Source organism: Lonchura striata, chromosome 1 (genome assembly GCF_046129695.1).
Source record: "Lonchura striata isolate bLonStr1 chromosome 1, bLonStr1.mat, whole genome shotgun sequence".
NCBI classification, from domain to species: Eukaryota; Metazoa; Chordata; class Aves; order Passeriformes; family Estrildidae; genus Lonchura; species Lonchura striata.
In genome coordinates, this window is record NC_134603.1 from 47,081,669 (window position 1) to 47,096,011 (window position 14,343).

General features: G+C 43.6%; 1 protein-coding gene across 3 annotated transcripts in view; it reads left to right on the forward strand.

Annotated features, from left to right (window-relative positions):
• ANKRD29 (ankyrin repeat domain 29) overlaps nucleotides 1-4,362 on the forward strand; it is a 29,851-nt gene extending 25,489 nt beyond the window's left edge. For all 3 annotated transcript variants that reach the window (XM_021551525.3, XM_021551523.3, XM_021551524.3), the window contains 2 exons: nucleotides 645-743; nucleotides 1,944-4,362. In XM_021551525.3, the coding sequence (XP_021407200.1) occupies nucleotides 645-743; nucleotides 1,944-2,027 (183 nt within the window). In that variant the 3' untranslated portion in view covers nucleotides 2,028-4,362. The remainder of the gene's footprint in view (nucleotides 1-644; nucleotides 744-1,943) is intronic.
• The last annotated feature ends 9,981 nt before the right edge of the window (nucleotides 4,363-14,343 follow it).

Consider the following 14,343-nt stretch of genomic DNA (forward strand, 5'->3'; position numbering starts at 1 on the left):
AATGGCTGACCTAATTTTATGTGTCCATAAATCACATACTTTGATGGCCTCTGTGCATGCAAATGATTGGCAAACTTAATGTACTTGAAAATGTAGGTGATATCAACTTAGTTATTAATTTTGAGTATGAAATAGCTTCCACACATATTTGAACTGTCAGTTTGCAACAACAAACAAAAAAAAAGGCCAGCCATAAAATCTCCCCACCTATCAGCTGCCTGACACTGAGACCATTAATCATCAGAGAGAGAAGATAAAATGCACAGATGGCTTCCATTACTGCTTGTGCTTCTGTTTCACTTGTTAATGACTGATTTTGCCAGGCAGAAACACGTACTGTGTTCGTGTCACCTCTGATCTATTCCCAAAGATGTTTATTAAAAGGAAGTACTGCTCTGGTAAAGTGAACTTGTGGTAAAGTGAACTTGACTCTCTTAATTTTTGTTAAAGCATTTAAAATCACCTCCTTCACATCCCACCAGGCTGCCAGCACCCTAAATCAGACCCTATGCCTTTGATGACCTAATCTTTCCCATGTTACTTCTTTCTCACTCGTAGGTCTGTTCTTTGCAAGCGTTTGTGTTTCACTGCCTTTTGCTTTTCTTCCCATACATGGTATAAACACCTGCACTGGCATTTCCTAGAATGGGACCTCTGCTCTCCATGCAGCCGTCCTGAGTGGCAATGTGAGGACAGTGGCGCTGCTCCTTGAGGCAGGAGCGGATCCATGTCTGAGGAACAAGGTAGGTCCTGGCTCACCATCCTCCCAGGTGAGGAGCACAGAGGGAGTGCTCAGTGGTAGAGCCATGTGTGCCATCGAGGTGGGGGCAACCCATGTTTCTGTGTAGAATTCAGGACATTGCCAGTACCAAAAAAAAAAAAAAAAAAAAAAAAAAAATCCCAAATTACATGCACTTTTCCTATATATCTTACATACATCTATTCATTTTTTGAATTAGTTTTGCATTCTTTTGATAACAGCAATTTTTCCATAGAAAATTTACCACAGTTTTATCCCATGAAGTATTTTAACATTACATGTTTCATAATTTCTGTGAATATGTCTTCTTCTGATATGTTTCTGAAGTATTTGCTGCTAGGGTTTGATATGGGTTTGTTAAGCTGCAAATGAATGGTCTAGAACTGACTTCTGGGTGAGTGAAAGTTTGTAAAACAAGTAATCCAGCACATATGTTGTAGATATTTTTGTCATTTAACATAAAATCTGTGGCTCTTAATTTCTGCATCATTACACTTGATGGCAGCACAGTTAATGCCACTCACACAGTAGTCTCTGTTAATAGACATTTTGGGTTTATACTATAGCCTGAAAATGTACAAGATTTTTCTGCTACTGGTAATGATCTGCAGCAGCAGGGTGTGCAGTAGAAGAAAGTGTGGCTGAAACCTCTCCTACTGATTTTTTTTTTTAATTTTTGTAAACAACATGCCACTTGGCATGACAGAATTACTGATTTTCAGAAGCAGCTTCATCATAAATACTTTGTGTTACCAAAATTGTATCCAATAAATAAAAAGACCAATAACAAACTCATGTTCTATTACCAACCTTACAGCATAACACAATTTTAAGTCATCCCTTGGAATTTTATGGACATTAGTACACAAGGACCTGCCTCATTTCCCCCGAAAAATCAGCAGCTATGCTATCCTTTACTTCTGTGGCAGAAGCATTTAGCCTGGATAATCAGCACAAAATAAGCTGTCACTCAGATTCCATTCTGGGATGTCTTGAAGACTTAAATGAGATTTGAACACTGAAGGATGTTTTCCTAAGATATCTTCAACAGTGGTGAAGACAACACTAGAAAAAACCCATGTCATTATAATGATCAATATGATCTTCTCTAGAGTGTAATGCTTTCAACCATGATTGGGAAATACTCGTTCATTTCTAACCTCAAGGGTTTTCTTTGTTCCAGGCAAATGAATTGCCAGCAGAACTAACAAAAAATGAACGCATCCTCCGACTGCTCCGTGCAAAGGAAAAGCAAAGGAAAAGCTAATGCAGCCCTATGGCAGATGCAGTTTGACAGAGAAGTACCCTGACCACAAGTAGCATGACAGTAATCCTAGGTTGGAACAGTTTGCAGAACCGATTAGCCTGCCCAGTACACGCACCCTGAGCGCACCAGGCCCTTGCCACGGGGTCACCATGGGCTGGGGCCTCTGCCTGGCACGGCTGAACGCGGGACCGCGACGAGAGCAGGGGGTGGCCCAGGAGCTGCCTCTGCACCGCAGCCCTGCCTGTCCTCCAGGATCCCACCGATCCCAGCACCGACGTTTGCTCCCCACGCATCCCGGCACAGGCAAGCACCCCTGCAGCTTCAGACACACACCCCACTCTGTCACGGCCACACCTGTGACAGCGTGGGTAGGGAGCACTCGGCCCTTGTGCCAGAGGGATACCCAGACCTTGCAGCTGTTTGGATTCAGCTGGCCACGGAGCAGCCCCATGATGCCCCTGCCCTCCCTCTGCTGACAGTGACCATTCCTCTCCACTTCCAAGTGCCACATGAGATCAGAGGTGAGATGCTGCCTGAGCCGTCACAACAGCAAAAGTTCTCCTGTCAGCCCAGGGCTGAGGTAACATTTTTGCTACTACATGAAGATCTACATAAACGATCAAGAGTATTACAAGTGATGCCAAAAGCAACCAACCAAACAAAAAGCAAGGGGAAGTCCTCTCAATTGCAGTGTCTTGATCTGCCAATCTGTCCAGCAACAGAAACACAGCGGAGCAGTTTATTTTGCATGCCTACGCAGCTTATGGGGATCCTTCCCCAACCCTGTGTGCATTTTTGTGGGTAGAGGAAGACTGGTTGCTGAGCAAACCAGCCATGCCCAAAAGGGCATTTTTCCACAGGTGCAAGTACATCAGAAGCTCAGCTGTCAGGCATAACAAACCGCACGGATGCTACACAAAGTGGTATTTATATGTTGTGCAGTCAGATACATGACACTATGGCTTAGTACACATAGCTACTATGCAATGCACTCATTCCCCAGGTCTGTGGCAGAAGTTAAGGGAGAAGTGCACAGTGTACAGGTGTTTCAACAGTTGGTGAGAGGGTTACACGTTGCCATACCTGAACAGGCCCACTAATTATTGCAGACATGAAAAATGAAGTCTGAACAGCAGTTTTGGCCTTTATTGTGGTTAAGACACTTAGACATGCTACTAGTGCCTGTGTGGGGAAGGCAGCGCAAATTGCAGGCAGCTTGTGAGGAGTTATGTTTCAACCACGTTGCTCTAAGACACCCCATTAAAACCCAATAATTTCTGCAGTATAAACAGTATATGCCATGTCCTGTTAGCCACAAAAACATTAGAGCAAATTGAGGTAAAAAGTTAGTTCAGTACATAAATCCCACTTCAACCACTTTCTACCCTTGGCAAATTATTGAATTGCTTTACAAGTTGAAGACAAGGAAGATTGTAAGGACACAAAATAATTATTTCTTAAGAAATGTCTGCCTATGTTTCAGCTGAACTGCTGCATTTTTGTTTCGGTGAGTTAAAAGGAAATCTGTAAGTGAGCTAACACGAATGTAGTTTATGTATTGCAAATTAGCTATATGAATTATCAAATTATAAAGTGATTCTTTTTGTGAGTAAGATAAGAAGTCAGTGTTCTGGTGAAGAGAATAGAGCCAGGTGTACCTTTTCTTGCATGCTGGAATTCCTATTCAATTTCTATTCTGCATTAAAAGGAAAGCTTTAAGTTTTCCAACAATGTAATAAGAAAAATTTATCTGTTTAGTAATTTATGCTGCTGTATTTTTAAATTAAAATAATGTTGTGCCTAATAGAAACTTGCAGATGAACTGGTACAGAACCAAAGAATTACCCAAGATGCTTAAAGGATGACTGTATCCAGGGTTAAGTTCTGCAAAAGACTAAAAAATACTGAGCATGCAAAAATCTCAAGAGCCTTATTGGGATCTTAAATTGCACAGCATTACAAGGGACTGCACTTTAACTTCTTTAACAAACAACACTGGAGAAGACAGGTATATTTGAAGCCTCCAGTGGGCTGAAGATGAGCATACTATTTTGGAGAACAGTAGAGGGACTCTGGGCAGCCTGGCCTCAATACTGAACTTTCATCCTAAATTCTCTACAGATCAACAACTGGCAACAATCACACTCTCAAGGTGAAAAGCCCTTTCATATTTGTAAAGGAAGTGAATAATCATGAGAAGGTCTAGCTATGCAATAAATACTATTAATATCACAAAGCCTGTAATAATCATACAGTCCTGCTGAAAAATGTGGAAGCATCCATTTTTGGTGAGGGTGTTCTATTTTCTCCTGATAGCAGAGCATAGGAGAGAGGACAAGGCAAGCCAACAGTGATCCTGCCACAGCTGAAGTAAGGAAGCTGTGGCAACAAACACAGGTACTTGGTATTTACAGGTGGCCCTTCCTTTCTGCCAGGTGTATTTTCTTGGGAGAGCTGTCTCATCCCAAAGGGAGCAGTTACTCAGCAAAGAGTTTCTTCAACTATGCCTGTTCATGGGAAGATGCATGTCTGCTTCTCACCATTTAGAGTAGGACTTTCCAAGTCCTGTGTCCAGCTGCCCCTATGAATGGTCACTGCAGCTGGGGATCTTTTGAAACATGTGAAGAACACCTGGGTCCCTGTGTCCCATACAGAGCATCTGCTGACCTGAGAGGATGCAGCTACCAGGTTTTCTTTTTCTTTTTTTTTTCTTTCTTTTTCTTTTTCTTTCTTTTTTCTTTTTCTTTTTCTTTTTCTTTTTCTTTTTCTTTTTCTTTTTCTTTTTCTTTTTCTTTTTCTTTTTCTTTTTCTTTTTCTTTTTCTTTTTCTTTTTCTTTTTCTTTTTCTTTTTCTTTTTCTTTTTCTTTTTCTTTTTCTTTTTCTTTTTCTTTTTCTTTTTCTTTTTCTTTTTCTTTTTCTTTTTCTTTTTCTTTTTCTTTTTCTTTTCCTTTTTCTTTTCCTTTTTCTTTTCCTTTTTCTTTTCCTTTTTCTTTTCCTTTTTTGTTTTTTGAGTGATCTTGTGCTATAATGGGCTTTTCTTATTTCTGAACAACATTTGGAATGTGGGGCTAGCACAGGTTAAATTGAGAGATTTGTTGGTCTCTTCTTGATACAGCACACAGGCTGTCTGGGGGGAGCTACTATGGAGAACTGTCACTGAAGTCTTTCTCTGCCTGATTCAGGCTGAAAATGAATCTAGTTCCAGCAAAGACATTATTCAACCAAAATGAGACTTCTGGCATGTAAACTTTCTTTATGGGAGCATTTGTTTCATCTTGGAACCTTTGGAGAGAGGGATGGTTTCAGTTTTGGGCTCCCTGTAACCCAAAGGTGCTTAATCTGCCTGTATATGGGCTCTAAAGTTGCAATACTGTTTATCACCATGCAATTAATGTTTTCACAAAGAAACCTTAATAATTATTAGTATTTATCTATGTGGCTTTATCTTTAAAGTGTTGTTAATCTTTAAAGTGTTGTTATCTTTAAAGTGTTAGTAAATACTGCTGTGGTTTGTTTGTTGTATTAAAATGGAAACCCCTTTTCCCTTGGTGGCTGAAGTGATTCACTAATATTGACAATTGTTCCTTGCATAGTTGTGGTGCCTTTTGTGTAAGGTTTTCCAAGTGTTCTACAGATATTATTATCTTTGTAAGTTCCAAAATACATTGGTGAGGTAAGCAAGGATATAAATTATTTTATTCACAGACCACTGAAACACAGCAGCTCTTCATCAATTCATGTCAACAGAAAAGAGTAAATTTGGACATTTAGGTTTAGAAATTATGGGGCACTAAACTAATTTATGGCAGGATGAATGGAATGGAAGTTTATGAATGAATCCATAAACTAATGGATGGCAGGAGGAAGATAGATATAATATAAAGATGTGAAATAGAAATGAGACAGAGTAACGCAACACATTTTTTTCTGAGTTGGGTTTTAGGGTTTCTTTTCCTTTTAAATCTCCAAAAAGAATAAGCTCCACTAGCATACTGATTTCAGATGTTCTTTTCTGCACATTCAGCGCCAGAAGCTCAGCCTGCTGTCCCCTCTACATTTATGCAGGTCTGTTAGCCTAGTGACCTGCCATTAGCTGCGAGTACAACGGGTGTGCAACCAAGCAAAAGGCCACACCCATGAGTCAGTGAAAAATATAGGACATTTTCCTTCTATTTCACTAATATCAAGCTGTCACTGTTGATCTCATTTCAGAGAGATGAGACATACTCTTTCAAGGAGCAAAAAAAAAGCTAAAACTTTATTTTTTACATCCCTTTATACAGAGTTTTAAAAACCCTCTCATGTCTATCTCCTATTGGTTGGTAACAAGCTCGTACCCTGTAGTAATTGATCAGTCTTGGACAAGGTGTCTACATTCAAGGAAGGGTTGTTTGTGAGAGATTGTTTTTGTTCTTTTACTGAGACAGTTGGGATTGTTGAAACAGGTGCAAGAAAACAGTCCTGATCTATAGAACTCTTTTTCACTGTTTCACTGTTAGCTTTCCTACAACTGTGTGGAACCAAGATTAGGTACCTGACGCCTGATACAGGCCTGCTGCTTGCCACCTCATCAAGCCATTGTGTGATAGGGATGAGCACAAGGAAAAGCCTGCAGGGTCTGGAGAGAAATGACATCCCAGCATAGACATAGTAGTGATGGGGTCTCAGAGGTTCCAAAATACATGGAGCTCTTCATTTAGATTATCACTGCAGTGCAGTGTGCAGGGACATCTATTCAGTAATGATACAAAAGGCAATATTGTTCCATTTGACTTGCACATTCTCTTCTCCTGGAATGAAACCATGGACTGTTGATTCACCCACCTTTGTTTAGCATAGAAGAGCTGAGAGAATTAGAGCATGAGATCAAATAGCTGCAGGTTATATTTAATGCTCTTTACAATGAAAATTTTCTGCCTCAGAGTCAGAGTTAATTGCAAGAATAATTCGCACTTCCTTTTCCAGCCTGTCCTAGTGACTATTGGAAAATCCACTAGGTAACCAAATCTGATGTCTCAGAAATTTCAGAATTGTAGTACAGAAAATGAGGTAGCACAAACCCCAGGCCATTTGTACTTCATTTGATACGAACACTAAACAGACATAAAATACAAGCCTTGCCTAGAGTCACTGGTGTTAGAATGGTAATGTTTGCTACAAGCCTAACAAAAAGTAATAAACAAGGATTTTTTTCCCAGCAACAGGGTATTGTACTGCACACCTGGGACCAAATGGAGTTTTGCCTTCTCACAGCAGCTCTGGTTTTGGCCCCTGGGAATGTCATGAGAGTTTAATACTATTCTGAATTCCACTTTTTTTTTTTTTACCTGACCTTTTATGCATTTGATAAAGCATATATAAATTCATGTAACTCCATGTGAGACTAATATTCTGCAACTGGAATGTTGCTTTACTAAAATATGCTTTTCCATATTATTTCAACAAAAACATACTACTCAGATAATATTGTTCTGCGTAATTCAAGATTTCTTTGATTTCTTCTCTATTCTACTCTTTTTACAATTAGTTTCTTATTTACACAATGACCACTTTGTTCTATTCCACTCAATTCATTAGACTATTATTATTTTGAGGTCTTTACAGATGAGATAGCATTCACAAAAAAAAAAAAAAAAAGGAGAAAAAAAAGAAAAACAAATGGTGTGGCTTGGGAACAGGAAAACTTAATTTATTAATTTAGCATAACATAACAAGGTTTATTTCAAATATACAGTCATTACTGACAAAGTTCTGCTTAATGTCCATTAGGTCAGATCTCTCTGAAGGGAAGAGTATAAAAAGTAACATTAGGAACCAAAGGAACAAGACAGTACTTTTAATTAGTCAAACATGTCTTGGTGGCCCTGTTTTATTCCTAGATGTAAAACTGGCCCTTACACTGATCTGACATATTTCAGCTAAAAAAGTCAACACTCTGTTGATGTGCTTATTATGGTGTGCAGTGGATTATGCGCATTATAAAAAGGAAAAAGTCTACACTGATGCCAATATTTGACATATTTTCTCTGTGTTTGACATCCCAGGCTTTTTGACTTATTCATACAATTTTCTGTTGTGATGAGCTACATTTTGAGTAGCTCATCATCAAAAATTTCTATGGCCATAACTCAATAAAGCATCTCACTCTATCAGAGAATATAAAGGGAAAGCAATGTGACTTGTTCATGGCCTAAATCACTACAAATGATGATTTCTGGGAGTGAAAATCTCCTTAATTTTGCACATGAAAGGATATCAAAACACTATCAAGAGGCTGAAACTAGACAAATTCAAACTTCAAGCTGAAAATTTTCAAGACTGAGGATAATTATTTCAGAAACAAATTGTGGAGATGGTTCCTTCATCATTTGAGTTTAAAAGAAAGAAAACAATTACTTTTCATTCTGAAAGATGTGTAGCAGCTGAAACATTGTGTGTTTGATGCAGGAATTACTGGATGAAATTATATGACATACAGGAACTAACATTATGTAATCATAATAGTCCCTTTGATCTTGAAATATATGAATCAATACACTTTTTGCTTCACCTTCTCTGACTTAGAGAGATGCTAACTCTCATGGGATCAATAACAGGACCATATGCCTAGCAACTGTGGCAAGATGTAATCTGAGACACATACCTATGTTGTCTCTAGATAATCCATTTTGCTCTCACAATGTTGAAAAGGCATTTTATCTGGACTAATGCTTTTATGTCCTGCTTTTAATGTCAAGTCAGTTGGTTCAGAACTGGCACCTGAGCTGCATAGTGCTGTACCTTACCAGCAACAAGGATCAGCAGAGTGATCTGGGATGTGCTGCTGGGGAACATAGCTAAGTGAGCAAGGAACACAGGACACAACTTTTTGCTATGGCAAAGGGCTTGGATGCACAGATGGAGCATGACCCTAACCTACTGTGCAGACCTGAAGCAGTCTGCTATTTTATACAGATTGCACAGGTATGTTCTTGTGTGGTATACACATGCATACACCCAGCATATGGATATAGGCTCTCATAATCCCCTTGGAAAAGTGATACCACAACCTCATGACATGCTTGCCTGGAATACGTTGCATAAGAGGCAGAAGAATTATTCTGCTTTCTGAACATTCCAAGAACAGTTTCTGCAGGTGGTGCCTTGGCCATGCTACTGCATCACACTCTACTCACTGGGACCAACTGATATAAAACTAAGTGTCTTTGAATCAAAATCAGTCTGTTCCTCAGGTGAATGTAGTTCATAAACCCTGTCCTGTCGCCTGTTCTTGAAAAATCAGATTTTGGTAGTGCCCTTAGGCACTCCTCTGTGACAGTTAGTTTTGCCCATATTCTCCACTTGGACAGTATATTGTCACCACATGGCAGCATGGTGCTATAAGGGCTCAGTAGATTGATGGTAATGCAAACCCTACCCAGCAGCTGGTAGGTCAAACCTGGAATTTGTCAGCATATCAGTGCTTGTGCACAGTGTCTGGCATGAGGAGACACTGCACATATTTGCTCACAGCAGTAAGTGCAGAGTGTCTGCAGACTCTGCCGCAATAATAAGCTGCACTTCCACAGTGTTTTCCTTCAACAGCTCAGTGGTTGACACCTGGTTATGGAGCTCTTGGGCAATTGGCGCCTCTCTATAGAAGAGGCAATCACACGGCTAGGTTGGGACCTGCCCACTTCATCCAACAAGTCTATAGTAAAGCTGGAACAAACATTGAGTTGATTCAATTCAAATCCCAAGCTTCCAATAAAATGCAGTAAATAACTTTACCTGAATGTAATGAAAACGAGCAAGTTTCACTGACTTCAATGATAAATGCAGAAAGGATGTGATTTAAGGAGTGGCTATAGAATTGTTGAATTGTAAATAAGGACACATTGACACAAGTGCACTAGGGCAGATAAAAAGATGATAAACAGACTTGATTAAGCATCACCTGACAATCTACTTGCATATTTGAGTATTGGCAGCATCAGACACATCTCAGCCCCCTCACTCTGATTTGATGCCACATGGTTAATGTGAAGCCAAGAGCATCTGACTAAAATGACAGGTATGTTGAGTTGTGTATAATTAAAAGCCAAGCAGGCCTCCATAGCAGACAAATGAGAGCTGATCAAAAGAATATGATTAGTTTACAACATCAAATAGGAAACACCAAACTTTTTTAGTACTAGCATTATTCTGGTTTAGCTGGAAAAACAGTCTTGGAATAAGCTACAGTGGTTTTGTCTGAGTGAGTCTACATAAAACTAGAGGTATGAGAAACTGGGTGAGACTTCTCATTCACCTGTTGCGGCTTGTCTGCACACAGATTGCAAGACATCCCCAAGGAGAACATGCATTTGCTCACCATAGCTCTCAGTCCTTGCAAGTGCCTCTGGGTGTTATTGCAATAGAAATAATATTATAAATGATGGAGAATAAACAGTAATAGACATTTTAATTGATTTTGCTGCAAAACAGTCACGTACTGTGTTTCCATTGGTAGGCACAAGTAACTCTACAGACAGATTGCCATCTAGAAACTTCAAGGTCATCACCACTAGGTGTTCAGCTTCTACTGGAAGTGGTAACACAGGTTTCATTTCTGCATTCAATAAAGGGATGGATACACAGTAAAGCCCATACCTCTACAGGCAACTAGCTTTCCATCAAAGACACAGAACACAACGAAGTTATTTCGCATGAGCTTTCTGGCAGGCAACTTTACACCATTCAGGGTATCCAGTGATTAGGGCTGATTTGACCCTAATGAACAGTTAAAGGACTTGTTCAATGAATTAGTAGCAGGTTCTTCTTCCAGGTAGGAAAAATTTATTTTGTATACACTGCTGAGAACAAGAGTGTTTCCTATAAATCTTCCAAGACCATAACAATTACACATAATCCTGGGTTTAAAAGGGAACCTTATAAAACATAACTTGATAAATGTCCTTCTGAAGGAGCAGGTAGGAATGGGAATGTTCTCTCCATGTGTGTCACAGACAAGGCAATAAGCTGTTGTCAGCATGGTAACCTGGGTTAACTATTCCAGGCTATTTTTTCCCTGCCCACAAAGAACAAGATATGGCACAGTCATGGCGCCAGCTTTTTCATTGATAGCACTCATGCAATTGTGCTTAAATGCCCATGAGCTGCCAGGTATAGCTTTGCATCCTCATCCCTCAAATCTGGCACAGAGCCATTACCAAGATCAGTGGCTGAAGAAGGACTGAAGGCATACCCTGTTCTTTTCACCTGGCTGCCAGGCTATAGAGGCCACATAAAAACAGATACTTGTTTGAGTTCCAGCATCTGCCATTGTGCAGATGTGTTCAGTGTTTGTTAATTGGTCTTCATACCTACACCACACCAGCTTGTGAGTGCAAAAACGCAGCACTCTGAGGGATTGCACTGGAGTAACAGTGCAATTTTAGTCAGCCATCTAGAGATACTGGCAAGACAGACACATATTAAAATACTACCCTTTCTCTCTGTGCTGCAGGTGGTGGACAAGGGTGATGTTATGGACTTAATTATTTTATGGTTAAAGTTGTCCTTGCAGTAACTTTCCTGTTGCTTGTTCTACAGCACTGTACATTGGTTCTCTCTCAGCTCTCATTCTTAAATCACTTACTGGCTATGTAATGTATACAGAAAGAAAACACCATTTATTTTCAGTCAGTTTTGCTATCCTTTGCTTTTTATTCACAAGCACTGAAACAAGATTGTTGCATTTTTTTACCTTGCAGCTATGCAAGTTATGCCCACTGGATTCTCTGCTTAAGTAGAGTGCTTTGAACTAGTTCTCCTGCTTCTAGGATCACACTGCATAGTCCTGAATAAATTTATTATTTATGACATGAAAATTAAAACACAAAATTACTTTAACTTCTCTAGCTTTGTTTGGCACATGCCAAATGCCAAGTCTTGCATTTAGGATGGAGTAATCCCACAGAAAAATACAAGCTGGGCAGTGGCTAGATGGAAAACAGTTTGGAAGAAAAGAACGGCATGGCTGGGTGAAATGCTGAACATGAGTCAGCAAGCTGCATCATCAGCAAGAGGGTGGTCAGTCAAGGGTTAGGCTTCTTCCTCTCTTTGGGACATGTCAGACCACAGCTGGAGTGCTGTGTCCAGGTTTAGCCTTCCCAGAACAAGAAAAAAACCCAAAACACCAAACAAACCCCCTTCCCGCTCCAGAAATAAAGGGAAGTAAAAGAGGAAACAACAAACAAACAAAAGATACCGACATACTGTAGCAAAATGTATTTTACTGCCACCCCAACAGTGGGGGCTGCTGGAGCTGTGAGCCGTGCTTGCTCAGCCCGAAGCAGGCAGCTGGCTGTTGGGATGTCTTAGTAATCACTGCAGCTACCAAACGGGAGGATGTGGAGAAGGGAGGAGTCACAATCTTCTCAGACAGGCACCACGACAGCATGAGGCAACAGCCTCCAGATGGAACATGGGGAAATCTCTTTAGATACAGGAAAAACATTTTACTCCAAGAGTAGTCACTCAGTGGAAGAGTTTGTCAAAAGAAGCTGTGAAATCTCCATCTCTGAAGCTATTAATAGCCGGCAATTCACTGTGCCACCTGCTCTAACCGCGTTCTACTCTCAGCGGAAAATCGGATTACGTGACCCCTGGGAGGCTGCCGGCCAACACGCCAGCCCGTGAGGCGCTGACACCCAGACTAGTCTGCGTTTCCGTCAGCAGATGGCAATATCAGTTAAATTACATGTTTTAGTCTAGCAAAGCAATGCTCATTACCTGTCTGCGGAGGCAATATAGCGTCGGGGAAGGCAATAAAGAGGTGGGGAAATTAGGGATTGCATGCACGGGAATGCCTCACGCCCTGTTTTTACTGTGCCACCTCCCAGCCAGGTCCCGAACTGATCCCAGGTAGCTTTGGCAGAGCGAAGCCAGCACTCCCAGAACTGCTGATTGCGACAGCGCTCAGGCCACCCGGTGTCAGCGCGTCAGGAGCGGGACGGGCAGCGGGCACAGCCCCGGGACAGCGACAGCAGGCACAGCCCCGGGACACGGGGCACAGCCCCGGGGAGCGGGCACAGCCCCGGGACAGGGGGCACAGCCCCGGGACAGCGACAGCAGACACAGCCCCGAGACAGGGGGCACAGCCCCGGGACAGCGGGCACAGTCCCAGGACACGGGGCACAGCCCCGGGACAGCGACAGCGGGCACAGCCCCGGGACACGGGGCACAGCCCCGGGACACGGGCACAGTCCCAGGACACGGGGCACAGCCCCGGGACAGCGACAGCGGGCACAGCCCCGGGACACGGGGCACAGCCCCGGGGAGCGGGCACAGCCTTGGGACACGGGGCACAGTCCCGGGTAGCGGGCACAGCCCCGGGACAGCGGGGCACAGCCCCGGGACACGGGGCACAGCCCCGGGACACGGGCACAGTCCCGGGTAGCGGGCACAGCCCCGGGACAGCGACAGCAGGCACAGCCCCGGGACAGCGGGCACAGCCCTGGGACACGGGGCACAGCCCTGGGACAGCGACAGCAGACACAGCCCCGGGACAGCGGGGCACAGCCCCGGGACACGGGGCACAGCCCCGGGACACGGGCACAGTCCCGGGTAGCGGGCACAGCCCCGGGACAGCGACAGCAGGCACAGCCCCGGGACAGCGGGCACAGCCCTGGGACACGGGGCACAGCCCTGGGACACGGGCACAGCCCCGGGACAGCGGCCCTTGGCCGGGCAGCCCGAGGCTCTTGAATATTGCACCTGCAAGGCACGCGGGGCTGCGAGACGAGTCCTTAGAAATCAGGAATCAGTGACTTTGAAGCCAAATTAAGGCGCTTTTCCCAAATCCAAAGGTTTTTAAAGCAACTTTTGGTATTTAAAAACTACGCGATTAACACTCTCGGGCGCGGACGATGCCGCTGCCCGGCTGCCGGTGCAGCTCGGGGGGGATGGTCCATCCCGGAGGGACAGGGCTCCGTTCCCGCACCGGGACGAGCTTCCCGCCGGGCCCCCACAGAGCATCGCCCCCGCGCCCTGCGCAGCGCGGGGCGGCCGCGGCGCGGTGGGCGCCTCGCCCGCCGCCACCGGGCCAGGCCGGGCCGGGGAGGCGGTGCCGGGGCGGTGTTTCTGGGCGGGCGGTGAGGGGGAGGCGGTGCCGGGGCGGTGTTTCTGGGCGGGCGGTGAGGGGGAGGCGGTGCCGGGGCGGTGTTTCTGGGCGGGCGGTGAGGGGGAGGCGGTTTCGAGGAGGGTGTTCCTGTTTTGCCGTGCGGGGTGAGGCGGTGCCGGGGGCGGGCCGGCGGCCGCGGTTGGCGGCGGCGCTGGGGCGGCCCTCGGCCTC